Below are 13,977 nucleotides of genomic sequence, written 5' to 3' on the forward strand. Positions count from 1 at the left end.
TTTGGGGGTTAATTAGTTACCTTCTGGAACCTGTAATGAGCCAATCAGAGTAATTATGACAATTCCTCATTGAACAGGACAGAAGACCCTATCTTTAGCCTGGCCATACCGCTGCGACCAGATGAAGAGTCCAGCCACACCCGTAAAGTCCTAGCGCCGCCTGCTGGCCAGGAGGAATGTGTGCAGGGCTCCACGGGACAGGCTGGAGGCACTGCGGTTCAGGGAGGCTGGTTTGGGCGTGGCTACTCCAAGGGGAGGAAGAGGAAGAAGCAGGCATCAACCTAAAAATCACCAGCCGGATTTAAAAAAAAAAAAGACACCTATCGATGAAAGTATTACCCCAGTCCTGCTGTGTCATGGATGGACTTCCCTCTTTTAGCTTGTTAGCTGTGTGGAGGGTATAGATTATTTTTTTTGTGCACACTTTACTTTGTCCTCAGGTAATGAGCTGAAGCAATACTTAACCTGCGGGAGAGCGACAGGCATTCTGGCCGTGGTGGCAAGTGTTAGTCTAGACCAGAGGTGGCCAGTTCTGTGCCAGTCGTCGAGCTAACTGGCTGTACACACCAACACTGGGTCACGTGCAGATTACATCACAATGGACTAAACAAGCTAACTGACTGTACACACCAACACTGGGTCACGTGCAGATTACATCACAATGAAACATTTCACACAGGGACACAGGAACAGTGTTCAGCTGACATTTGTGGGCTTTTCGAGAAATCTAGCTAAAATGTCAGGTGGTGTAAACGTTTGGCCTAATTGAGTAATTAGGGCCAGAAGTTGCCATGGAAACCAGAAAGGCCCTTGCTGTCCACCCTTGGTCTGGAGAAATGGCAGCGTCAGCTGTGACCGTGTTTACATAACTTTTATTTTTATTTTGAAATTGTTCCTTTTTCAACAGGAATGCTAAAAAGAAAAGGTTTTGCGAGCGAGGAAAAAAAATCCTTTTGGTCTTATTCTTAAAATCAGGGGTCCCCAGTCCGTTCTGAAAAAGGCCGGTGTGGGTGTTTTTGTTTTAGTCCAGCAATGTGGTGCCTGATTCAACTAATGAACTAAACGCTGTCTTCAATCAAGACCTTGATAAGTGCTATCAGGTGTCCTAGTGCCGGGCTAAAACAAAAATCTGTACCCACATCGGCCCATGTTGGATACGAGTAGGGACCCCTGCTTAAAGTGTTACATGATGTTTTTCAAAACCTAAAAAGACAAACCAGCTCAGCCTCATTTAAAAAAAAAAACCACAAATAAGCTGTAATGCCAGTTTTTCTTCTGGGAAGATTTATTTTCAGAAACGTGGGCAGATGTAAAGACAGCTGAGGGTTATGATGCCCGTGGTACATGTGTAATGCACTGGGATGGCAGGCCCAGGTCAGATGTGTAGCTGGAACTACAGACACCGGGAAATCTCCTGCAGATTCCTTTAAATCGTAAAATGCCTATCTGTTTTCCACCACTATACAGGACACTAGTTTCTTATGAGTCCACACTCTTTGGAATGTAGCATGCTTTGAGAATTCTCAGGGAATTGCAAGAGCGTGTTCGTATTTGACTGCAGTGTGAAAAGTTAAAAAGGGGGGGTGGGGAGGGTCCTCAACACCCGTCCTGCAGAGCAGTAGGTCTGCTTGGTCCCCCCCCCCCCCCCCCCACCTTTTCACCTTAAAAAACCTGAAACTTAACTCAGCACCTAGAAACCAGGTGAGTTTGAGTTCGTTGTGCCATCACCTGCTTTAATTGATGTAATAATACCGGAGGCACACCTGTGGCTGTCCTCACCTGTGGCTCTCCACACCTGTGGCTGTCCTCACCTGTGGCTCTCCGGGACCTGGGGTGAGGAGCCTCGAGGTGAAGCACAGGTGTCTGAGGCAGACGTTACAGGGCAGTACTGTCTCCTGGGTTGAAGCCATACTGGAAGGCGTCCTGGCCTGGGCTGGGGGTGCCCACGGTTTACAGCCTCCCCCGAGGCCTAGTGCAGCTCCTGCTTTCTGATGCTTTACATTTTTTTGGCGGTTTTGCAGTTTGTGTGAGTTTTTGTACTCCGCGGTGTTTATAATTCCGATCTTTTTCTATTTTGATTTGAAGCGCTGTGAGAAGCACAATGACACCCCCCTACACCCCAAACTCAGTGTTCAAACACAATAAATAAATGCTTCAGACATCAACTCTTGGGCACGTTTTTATTTCAACTGAGAAAGATTGTTTAGCGTTAATTGTGCAGCTTTCTCCAGTGGTTTTGATTTCCTGCTCCACGTTTGCTCTTGCCGTCACAACTTGTAAGCCACTGCTGCATGCTCTGAACTACTGGAGTTAACCTTTGCACTTATAAAATCAAAAATAAGAGTTTCCAAAGCCTTGGCTATAATACTGGAATTCTATAGTACTGGCACACAAGGGAGAGTAACAAGCTAACAGAATTGCCACAAATGCTGAAATAACAGCTTTTTTTCACGCAGAAGGGCGTCTCTTAATGCACAATACGTAGAACCTTGAAGCGGATGGGCTGCAGCAACAGAGGACCACACCATGTTCCACTCCTGTCAGCCAAGAACAGGAAGATGAGGATACAGCGGGCACATGATCACCAAAAACTGGACAAAGGAAGGAAACCCACACAGACACAGGGAGAACGTGCAAGCACACAGAAAGGCCCAAGCCGGATTCGAACCCAGGACCTTTTTGTCGTGAGGCGACAGTGCTACCCACTGCACCACCGCGCCACCCTTCTGTGTCCACCGTCTACACAATTTCAAGTGGATACCTCCAGCAGGAGAATGCAGCATGTCACTAAGCACATCATCTCAAGTTGGTTCCATGAACATGGCAGTGATTTTAGTTTACTGCAATTGCCTGCACAGTCCCCAGATCTCAATCCAACAGAGCAGTTATGAAGTGGAATGGGAGTATCATGAATTTTTTTGGCAGAAACATCTGCAGAAACCATGTGGTGCTATCAGGCATACCTAAACCAAAATGCCTAAGGACTGTTTCCATCACTTTGTTATATTATTACAGGCATTTAGCAGACGCTCTTATCCAGAGCGACTTACCCAACTTTTTACATATCATTTACATTGCATCCAAATATGGCTGGATATGTAAACTGAAGCAATGCAGGTTAAGTACCTTGCTCAAGGGTACAACGGCAGTACAACTTGTGCCCTTTAGGTTACAAGCCCATTTCCTTACCCATAATACTACACTTGTTGAATCCACACTGTGAAAAATGCACTGTTCTGGAGCTATTTAGATTCTTGAGAGAGACAGCCTGAAAGCATGTACTGCACAACATACGTAAAAGATGAAAACCGCCCAATATGAGAAGAAATAGCCAAAATTATGACAACCCGCACAAAGCCATTTCCCCCCGGACAAAATCATAAAAGTAGCCCAGCACTGACCGGTGCTAGCATACATAATAAGGTGGCCTGTGAGTGGATTTATTTGTCCAATGAATAATTAGCTTTTCCTTGCGGTTGAATCGCTTATGCAGTACATTTGTAACTGAGTTGTACTTAAAAATAAACATGCGCCAACATTTTCCATTAATAAATACAAATACGCGTTGTGCAATTAGCTCAGTTAAATAAATTAGGCGCAAACGGTGATCAAGTTAGTCCTGTGGCAAGCCGTCATCGAAAGTGCAACGACGTGACGTTGCATCACCTGCCTATAAGGTGAGGAAGGACCATGCAGTCACGTGGTGGCAGAACAGAATGTTGTTATGTAACAATATGTTGGCCGCCATAATGGCTTCATCGTACGATTCGCTGCCATGACGCCACTTCCGCGGGGAAGGAGGCGTCGCCCATGGTGCTCACTAGGCGTCACGGCCGCACAGTCCTGCGTTCACGGCGTTAAGGACGCAGCACCGTAGCCTTCTAGCTAGCCGCATCTGTCACTTCATTTTAATAACTCATTCCGAAGGCCAGTCGTGTATTTTATACTACATTGTTTCGTTATTATATTATCATTAAGTTGTTTTAATTCTCGTTTTAGATACAGTGAATACGTTGATTTTTAAAAAATGATCAAGAACGGTCATCACGCAACAACCGAAGGCGAAGGAGACGGATCAAATGCCGGCACTACAGCCTGTAGCCCGGAGAAGAGGAAACGTATTGTACGGGTGTGGTGTGACGGATGGTGAGTTATGATATACATTTGACACTCCTTTAGAACGGTAGCAAGCCGTTTTTAAGTTACTAGCCACTCATGTTAGATGGATCGCCGGTGCTGTCGTGCTTGCGTTAGAGGGCTGCGTGCGCAGGGATTATGATAGGGTGGCTATGCAATATTTTGTGGATGAGTATGCTACTTTGAGTGTCGATACACATGGCTGCTGTTTTTTTCTTCCTTTGAAGCTAGCGTTATTGATGAGATACCTTGCAATTTGTTCTCGTTGGTCAGTTACTGAAGCTACATAGTTAAAATAGGCGAGTTAATCAGCTGTGTGTTGTGTGGGACCCCGCGAACAGCTGCCCGGTGTTTTGATAGTCATGTCAACTGCACCACCAACGAACGTAGTTAGACTGCTAACATGGGCGTATAAGTTAGTTGGTGACATTGGTAAATTATAGAGGTCTAGCTTGCCAAATTAGCGTGCCACTGGAGAGATATTTGAACGGAAGCGCCGGATAGCTACTTTACATTACTTACTTTCATACGATGAAGTCATACAAGCAACCATCGCTGTGTTAATGTGTCCAAGGTCAGTTTAACCTCAACCTCAGAAGGTAACCTGGCTATCGAGCTTGCTAAGTACAAAACAAGCGATTCACGTCATTTGCACGCACCATCGTCGTTCTAAAGGTCTAGCGACGGAAATAATCGGTCTTGTGACAGTCGGTTGCATTAGCTATCAAGTTAACGGAGCGGCGAAAGTTCCCGTACACGTTAATCGCACTAAGTTACATGTTATGTAACATGCTGGCATAGTAAATCATGCACATGAGTTCATTACGCTTTAAAGCTCGCTTTTTGTTCGTTCGGGCATGCAAACATGAAATCATGCAGTCAGATTGGGCACCACGTTCATGTAACCAAATGAAGCAATTTGGGCTCCCCAAGTAAAATTATTTGTTGACCCAACCAGGTTTAGCCCAGAGGTCCAGTATTGGCCAAATTTAAATGACGGATCTTTCTATTTTTTTAGCTTTGCATTTTTATGTTTCGAAATTTTAACGCAGGGGCATAGGTTGATAGCGATTCTGAATGTGTTTACCAGTCCTATCATAAACTGTGGATGCATCATCAGTTCGGGTGATTTAAGTGTATAAAGACCAGCGGGAGTGCGATATCTCTTAAAATAAGACAAACTGTAGCACTGTCATTTTAGTGCTCATGAGTTGTGTTCTCAAAGGATAAATGACTTACAGCTTCAGCACAGGAGGCTGTCTGATATTCTCTGATATTGGCAAGAAATGGCCTAAGACCAAAAAAAAACAAACAAACAAACAAAAAAACAGTTGACTTGCGTTAGTTGGGCTGGTACGTTTCGCTGAGACGTCCTTGATAGTTCATTACTAACGGTGGACACGCTCTCCGTACACACGACTCACGCGCACTCACGTCAGCTCGGCTGCCTCGTGCCCTTTGGAGCGGAAAAGCTCCATAGAAGGGTACCGTTACGGACGGTCATCAGGAAACAAAACGAAATGTTGTTGTTTCCCCCCTTTCGTCGACAAACAGTTGGAACAGTTAAAAGAGTGCAATTCTCCTGTGTGTAGGCGGGCTTAGCAAGGCCTTAATTCTTGAACATCGAACCTGTACCAGTGGGCTGAAGGATCTGTAGTTGTGTAGTGTTTGCTGTGGCACGCGACTGGTGTGTGGGCGCGAGTCTGTCTCATCACCGTGGGACTGCAAACACAAAGCACAGAGCCAACTAGTCTCAATTGTTTCAGTATTGTTTACAGATCATGTACGTATATCGGAGAGGTAACTAGTGTAAATACAAGTTAAATAAAGTTAAATGTATACTGTATGCGAGCACATATTGTTGGAAACCGGGCGGGTGGAGTTTATTTATTTTTTTTGCCATCTGAAATGCTTTGAATTGATGTGTTTGAAGACCAGGATTACGGCGGCTTTATCTTGGAGAATTCCAGCCATTTTAGCAGTGTCGCTGCTGCGATTGGGTGGAATGTTGGAGAGTGATTCGGATGCCAGAATATAAAACGGCGCACTGAGCTCCCTACAGAGGGATAATATCAACACAGAGCGCGATGACGCACCATGGCCCCCAACCCCCCGCCCCCACCTGCGGATTTTTTTTTCAGATTCCAGGCCTTTTGCCGGCAGACCTGCGCAATCTGTGTGCGCGCAAAACTTTCTGCACATTTCCTATGCCCCCGTTAGTTGAATAACCGCGCGTTTCACCGTAAGATCTGAATGATCTCGGTAGGTTGTTATCAAAGTTTCGAACTTTCCTAGTTTGAGAGTTTTTAAACTATGTCCCTGTGTGTGCGTGCATGCGAGTACAAGCGTGTTTGCGCACCGTTGCGCGCATGCACGTGTGAATGCCTGTTCGTGCGCGTGTGCGCCCGTGTTGACGTGCACGCGTGTTCCGTGTGCTTCCTGGGGTCCCGCAGCCGGCCACACGCCGAGGCCGGGCCAGGCCCGAATCCTCCCGCGCGGCCGCGACACACCGCAAACACGGCGCACGGCGGGGCAAAGGGCGCCGTCGCCTGGCCAACGGTGCGTAGACGTCACCGCGGCCGCTCTGAAGTCCGCCGGACAGCGCGGTGGGAACTGGGGGAAAGGTTGCCGGGCGAACGCGCGTTCGGGTGACGGGTGAAGGTCCAAGACCCGACCCTGTCCCGTGGGACGTCCTCTCTCCCTGTTTACAGGCCTCAGGAGGCGGAGGGGGGGCCACTCAGGCTAAATCCAGGGCTCGGGGGCCCCTTTACTGGAGGACTAATTCATGTGCAGGTTTACGTTTCCCACGGTTAGTCTGCCTGAACCTTTGAAGAGCAGGTTTTTTTGGAATGTTTTTACAAAATTTTTAGTCGGTGTTCTAGAGCTCCATTGCTTTATTTTACCAACAGTGACTGTGACATCAGCATTAGAATGTTCAGTTAAGAGCATTCTAATCACATATATGTGGTCTTGCTCCCTAGATAGACCCTCATCACATATGAGTTAGTGTCTGTTCTACCACTGCTTTACGCCAGGCTGGCCTGTGGAGGATGGGCTCCCCCTCTATAGCCGGGTTCCTCTCGAGATTTCCTCCCACCGGGGAGTTTTTTTTTTTTTTTTTAACCTCGCTGCTTGTTTTTTTGGGGGGACTAGCCCTGTTGTTTGTCCAGATCTCCTTCTGTTAGGCTACTCTCTAAAGTGTCTTTGTGACAGTGTGATAGAATTGATCAGTTTTGATTTGACTCGATGAGCTGAACCTCCTGGTGCTTTCCTCTTGCTCGGTCTCACAGGGCTCCAGTGCTGACTGCTGTCTTAACAAACACCTTGTCCTGAAAATGCGCCGTGTTGGTTGCCATGACCGCGCTCCCTTGGCCAGCCTGGGGGGAATGGGCTTCCCCGTATATAACCCGGTACCGAGTGCTTATTGAGATGGGTTGCCTTCGTATGGCCTTTTATGGAGGTGACAAATGACTAATCCCCACAGGGTTCTGTTTCTGCTGTTTTAATTCATTTCAGTGTTAAATAAAACTTATCATTGGTCTTCCCGGTCTCCTGCCCTTCCATTTCCTTTATGTGATTTACTGAGATATTTCTCATTACATTACATTACATTACAGGCATTTGGCAGACGCTCTTATCCAGAGCGACGTACAACAAAGTGTATAACCATAACCAGGAACAAGTGTGTCGAAAACCCTAGAGAGAAGTACCGGTCCAAGTGCAGGGAACAACCGCATAGTTCAACTTGGACCCTGAAGGTTTAAACTGATTAACACTAACACAAACGAGAACAGCAACAACGCAGTCTATGGAAAAAATACAAGCAATAGTTAAGACAGGTGCATTAACTAAGTCACCTACGAAACAGCTACCTAGTTACAACCCTAAGCTTACAGTCATTTAAGAGATTACAGGGAGGTAGGGAGGGATGGGGAGAGGTGCAGCCTGAAGAGGTGAGTCTTCACCCTTTCTCCCCGCCCTTATCGCATACATCTCTCTTCCTCTGAGTGTACGTAGTGTTATAATAATAATAATGATAACTGTAAAATTGAAACGGGATAATGGGAAGAGAAGGGTCAGATCTCACGTTGTTCATTGGATGTTTTGAATGAGGAGAGAGCACCGATGCGGTATGAGCAGGGACGGTGGGCCGTTTCCCCCATGTGTAGGGGAAAGGTTCGCTGTAGTGCGGAGCTCCGCTGGCTGGGGCCAGATCTGGGTGCGGCTGCTTTGGCCTGGCTGTCATGTTGACCTGTAGTAACCCCGCACTGCACGGATTGGCGCGGGGTCGATCAGGAATCGGCTCGCCAGGCCTGGGCTCACGGACGTTGGACGCCTTATTGGCTGCCCTGAGTCCAACACTGTTTAACTGGCCGGCGGGGAAGCGGGGGGGGCTGGTCTGTGTGTGTGTGTGTGTGTGTGTGTTTGTGTGCGTGAGTGTGCACATGTGTGTGCGTGTGAGTAAAAGAGAGAGTATGTGTGTGTGTGTGTGTGTTTGTGTGCGTGAGTGTGCACATGTGCGCGCGTGCGTGTGAGTAAAAGAGAGTGTGTGCGTGTGTGTGCGTGTGAGTAAAAGAGAGAGTGTGTGTGTCTGTGTGTGTGTGTGTGTGCGCGTGTGTGTGTAAGTAAAAGAGAGAGTGTGTGTGTGTGTGCGCGTGCGTCTGTGTGCATCTGTGCGTGTGTGTGTGTGTGCGTGTGAGTAAAAGAGAGAGTGTGCGTGTGTGTGCGTGTGTGTGTAAGTAAAAGAGAGAGAGAGTGTGTGTGTGTGTGTGCATCTGTGCGTGTGTGTGTGCGGTTGTGTGCGTGTGCGTGTGTGTGTGTGTGTGCGTGTGTGTGTGTGCGTGTGTGTGTGTGTGTGTGTGTGTGTGTGCGCATCTGTGCGTGTGTGTGTGCGGTTGTGTGCGTGTGTGTGTGTGTGTGCGCATCTGTGCGTGTGTGTGTGCGGTTGTGTGCGCGTGTGTGTGTGTGTGTGTGCGTGTGTGTGCGTGCGTGTGTGTGTGTAAGTAAAAGAGAGAGAGAGTGTGTGTGTGTGCGCATCTGTGTGTGTGCGTGTGTGTGTGTGTGTGTGTGTGTGTGTGTGTGTGAGTAAAAGAGAGAGTGTGTGTGTGTGCGCATCTGTGCGTGTGTGTGTGCGGTTGTGTGTGTGTGCGTGTGTGTGTGTGTGTGTGCGGTTGTGTGCGTGTGTGTGTGTGTGTGCGTGTGAGTAAAAGAGAGAGTGTGTGTGTGTGCGCATCTATGTGCGTGTGCGTGTGCGTGTGCGCGTGTGCGTGTGCGTGTGGTGTGTGTGTGTGTGTGTGTGTGTGTGTGCGTGCGTGCGTGCGTGCGTGCGTGCGTGCGTGCGTGCGTGCGTGCGTGCGTGCGCGCGTGTGTGTGTGTGTGTGTGTGTGTGCGTGTTTGAAGCTGGTCTCTGTGTCTGCAGCTAAGCCTCCTTAATATTTCAGCAGTGTCTCCAGTGTCTCACCTGATCCGATCTCCACTTTTCCGTCTGTAATAAACAAGCCAAATCCCTCCCCCTTTCCCATGGAGGGACTGTGCTCTGCACTATGGGACAGGAGAGGGCGAGAGGGGGGGAGAGAGAGAGAGGGAGAGAGAGGGAGACACTATGGGACAGGAGAGGGCGAGAGGGGGGGAGAGAGAGAGAGGGAGAGAGAGGGAGACACTATGGGACGAGAGAGGGAGAGAGACAGACTACTCTGTACTGTAAAGAGAGAGAGAAACAGTGTTCTGCACTGTAGCAGTAGAGAGAGCGAGAGTGGGAGAGGGATGGAGTGAAAGAGAGAGGGAGACTTTTCTGTGCACTGTAGAGAGTAAGGGGGAGAGAGAGAGAGGGAGAGACTGCTCTGTGTGTAGAGAGAGGGAGAGGGAGGGAGAGAGAGAGAGAGGGCGAGACTGCTCTGTGACTGTAGAGAGAGAGGGAGGGAGGGAGGGAGGGCGAGACTGCTCTGTGTGTAGGGAGAGGGAGAGAGAACACCTTGCGCCTTGTAACCCCTCCCACCCGCCCAAAGGGATCACAGAGCTTCTCCGCCCTAGCTCCCCAGTGGTGGAACGAACTCCCCGTCCCTCCCCTCACTACCCATCTTCCGCCGTGGCCTGAAGACTCATCTCTTCAGACTATACCTAGACTAACCACCACCACGCTGTATATTTCACTCTTTAAAAAAAAAAAAAAAAAAACCCCTTCATGACACTTGTTACATGTTGCCCCATCCCAGCACTTTTTGGTAATTTGTATTTGTCCTAATACTGTAGCTTATTCTTCTGCCTAGTTGGCTTTGCAGAGGTTAGGTCAGAATCATGTCCACTGTGTGAACTGTGTTCTTGGCTAGAAATAGCTGTACAAAATAAGTATGGTATCTTACTGAACCTGTGTTTAGCAGTTGTCTATGACCATGAAATGCACTTTTTGTACGTCGCTTTGGATAAAAGCGTCTGCCAAATAAATGTAATGTAATGTAAGAGAGGGAGAGACTGCTCTGTGTACTGTAGAGAGAGAGAGAGAGAGAGACTGCTCTGTGTGTAGAGAGGGAGAGGGAGAGGGAGAGAGAGAAAGAGAGGGAGAGACTGCTCTGTGTACTGTAGAGAGAGAGAGGGAGGGAGGGAGGGAGGGAGGGAGGCAGACCTCTCTGTGCCGATCGATCCTCGTGGTGAGGTCAGATGAAGGGGAACTCCAGAGGTGCGGCAGAGTTTGTGCGGGGCGCCGGTTTTGTTTACGCCGCCAGATCGGAGGCCGGTGCCCCAGAGTCCCGGGCGGGTTCTGCTGTCCTGGCGGTGGGCCTTCGGGAACCGGGACAGAACCGGGACAGAACCGGGACAGAACCGGACCCTCCTGTGTTCCAGGAGTGGAGAGGACTCCGGAGGAAAGCAGGAGTTGAGCATCTGGTTTTTTTTTTCTGCGGGATCTGTGGTGGAATCGTGTGTGAGAGACGGCGGCGGGGTCACGCGCTCGAGTGGCGACCTTTGCCCCCCCCTGCCTGCGGAGTAAACCGGCTGCGTAAACAGTTTCACGGTGTGTATCCCCCCCCCTTCGCTACGGGTGTCTAATGTTGTGCCTGATTTAAAAATAAAACAAACAAAGAAACAAAAAAACAAAACCAACGTTGAAGTGTAGCTGCTCCACATGCCACGCACTGCAGAGCCGGGACGCGGCCGCACAGGAAGTGATGTCACCGGGCCGTTGCGTTTGTGGTCTGCGGCCGGCCTCCTCTGTCGGGCAGTGTCGGTTCACGCGTAGTCTGAGAAGGTAAGCTGATATATTCCACCAGCGTAGCGTAGCGCCGCGCTAGCCCCCACTCTCCCCGCTGATATTAATACTGCCCCCCCTCCCTCTCTGACCCCTCATAATGTGTCGCTCTGTGAAGGTCGCTATAAATACTCAGCGCAGGACCCTGTCCTTCCCGAGGTACCACTGCGGTCCTGTGAGGGACCAGAGAGGGCTGCACCGTAGGCGCCAAGCTGAGCCCTAAACTCTACCGGTGAAAACGAGCGTCAACAAGTAAAATGAGCCCTTTAAGGCGGTGGCTCCCAACCCTGTTCCTGGAAATCTTCCCTCCTGAGGGTTTTCATTCCAACCCTAACAAAGCACCCGTCAGTCAACCACTAGAGATCTCCTTGAGCTGCTAATTAGTAGGATCAGGTGTGCCGGATTAGGGTTGGAATGAAAACCTGCAGGACGGAAGATTTCCAGGAACAGGGTTGCGACCACTGCCTTAAGGTGTGAGGTTACAAATGTGTGATTGGAATGTTACATTACATTACAGGCATTTAGCAGACGCTCTTATCCAGAGCGACTTACACAACTTTTTACATTGCACTTTACATTGTATCCATTTATACAGCAGGATATATACTGAAGCAATGCAGGTTAAGTACCTTGCTCAAGGGTACAACGGCAGTGTCCTTACCCGGGAATCGAACCTGCGACCTTTCGGTTACAAGCGCAGTTCCTTACCCACTGTGCCACACTCCGTCCGCTGGCTGAACATTCCAATGCTGATGTCGCAATCGCTACTGGTAACTGAATGCGATGGAAGTTCAAGAACATAGATTTGGAACTTCGAAAAAAAAAAAAAAAAAAACGTCCCCAAAAAACCTGGGCTGCGGTCGAATAATCAAAAAAATGACGTCCTATGTCTTTTCCTAACCACTTTTCCTTGACCTCGATGGATAACGTCATGAGGTCAAGGAAAGATGTGAAGGAGAATTCATAAGGACTTAAGAAAAGACAACCGCGGTGCTAAGAGAATCCGACTGCACTTACACTAGGCTACATAATTATGCGACGGTGGATGTTATTGACGTGGGTCTGCCCTGGTGAAAATACAATGTTCCGAAGATGGACTACTAAAAGCGCATTTTAGATACTTCGCCCCGTGCGTTCTTACCGTGTTGTTTCATGCAGGCTATATAAACGTGGACAACCCGGTGAAAAATATTACTTCATTACCAAAATTGGAATTGAAATAAAAAAGGAATATAGGCTACCAGTCACAAAAGTGAAACGAAATGGTTGTCGCATTGAGAATGGTTGCTATGCTCACCCTCCTGTCCACTCATATTTATCGACATGAATCCCAATTAGTATGATTGTATGAAAATAATTGTTCATACAATTGGCTGGGGCGTGAGGGTCCCAGCGCTGTCAGGTGCAGTCAGAGATGCTCCACAGTAACCAGATGCTCAGCTCCTGCAGTCCTCTCTCAGTGCTCAGAGCTACAGGAGGTTCAGGCTGTGCAGCCGGGTGTTCTGGCGCTGCATTACATCCCATTCGCCACAGCTTCACTTGGTCCCGGCCCCTCGTGAATCTTCACAAGAATACCCTCACGAATGTTCACAAGAATCCCCTCCCGAATATTCACAAGAATCCCCTCCCGAGTATTCGCAAGAATCCCCTCCCGAGTATTCGCAAGAATACCCTCATGAATATTCACAAGAATACCCTCATGAATATTCACAAGAATACCGTCCTGAATATTCACAAGAATCCCCTCGTGAATCTTCACAAGAATACCCTCATGAATATTCACAAGAATACCGTCCTGAATATTCACAAGAATACCCTCATGAATATTCACAAGAATACCCTCACAAATATTCACAAGAATACCCTCATGAATATTCACAAGAATACCCTCCCGAATATTCACAAGAATACCGTCCTGAATATTCACAAGATCTGTAAAAAAAAAAAGACCTATTTTTGTTTAAGCCAGACCTTTGGACTTTGGATGTTATTTAGTGTGAGAGAGAGAGAGAGAGAGAGAGAGAGAGGGAGAGAGAGGGAGAGAGACAGAGGGAGAGAGAGAGGGTGATAAAGAGAGAGAGAGAGAGAGAGAGAGAGAGAGAGAGAGAGGAGAGAGAGAGAGAGAGAGAGAGGGAGAGAGAGAGAGAGAGGAGAGAGAGAGAGAGAGAGAGAGAGAGGAGAGAGAGAGAGAGAGAGAGGGAGAGAGGGAGAGAGAGAAACTGAGAGAGAGAATGGGAGAGAGAGCGAGAGCGAGAGAGAGAGAGAGAGAGCGAGCCTTGGGGGTGTGTAGCACCCCGTACTGAGCTCTCCTCTCCTGGCCCGTGAGTCTTAGTCCCAGATTAAGGGCAGCGTAATCCCCCCCCCCCCATTTCTGCAAATGTAATTACAGCTGAACAAGCTCTGCACAGCTCTGGAAGGACCAGTCCTGGTCAAATAGTTCTCTGAAATACTTCAACCGCTGGCAGTTTTAAAAGGAACATCAGCTTTCTCCAGTATTTAGAACAGAACTGCTGGTTCAGTACCATGATTTGATGAAAACTCTTGAGAGTTTTCTGGCATATGAAGAGTTCTTTTTTCCGAGTGGGTTTTTTTTTTTTTTT

The 13,977-nt window shown here is 48.3% G+C and overlaps 2 protein-coding genes across 2 annotated transcripts in view; both read left to right on the top strand.

Moving 5' to 3' along the window:
• sirt7 (sirtuin 7) overlaps nucleotides 1-2,165 on the top strand; it is an 11,204-nt gene extending 9,039 nt beyond the window's left edge. Inside the window, exon 10 of the mRNA XM_064324344.1 lies at nucleotides 78-2,165. Coding sequence (XP_064180414.1) covers nucleotides 78-285 — 208 coding nt within the window. The 3' untranslated portion in view covers nucleotides 286-2,165. The remainder of the gene's footprint in view (nucleotides 1-77) is intronic.
• A 1,648-nt stretch (nucleotides 2,166-3,813) lies between these two features.
• pcyt2 (phosphate cytidylyltransferase 2, ethanolamine) overlaps nucleotides 3,814-13,977 on the top strand; it is a 32,222-nt gene continuing 22,058 nt past the window's right edge. The window contains exon 1 of the mRNA XM_064324345.1: nucleotides 3,814-4,146. Within this exon, the coding sequence (XP_064180415.1) occupies nucleotides 4,028-4,146 (119 nt within the window). The 5' untranslated portion in view covers nucleotides 3,814-4,027. The remainder of the gene's footprint in view (nucleotides 4,147-13,977) is intronic.

This window comes from Anguilla rostrata, chromosome 2 (assembly GCF_018555375.3).
Source record: "Anguilla rostrata isolate EN2019 chromosome 2, ASM1855537v3, whole genome shotgun sequence".
NCBI classification, from domain to species: Eukaryota; Metazoa; Chordata; class Actinopteri; order Anguilliformes; family Anguillidae; genus Anguilla; species Anguilla rostrata.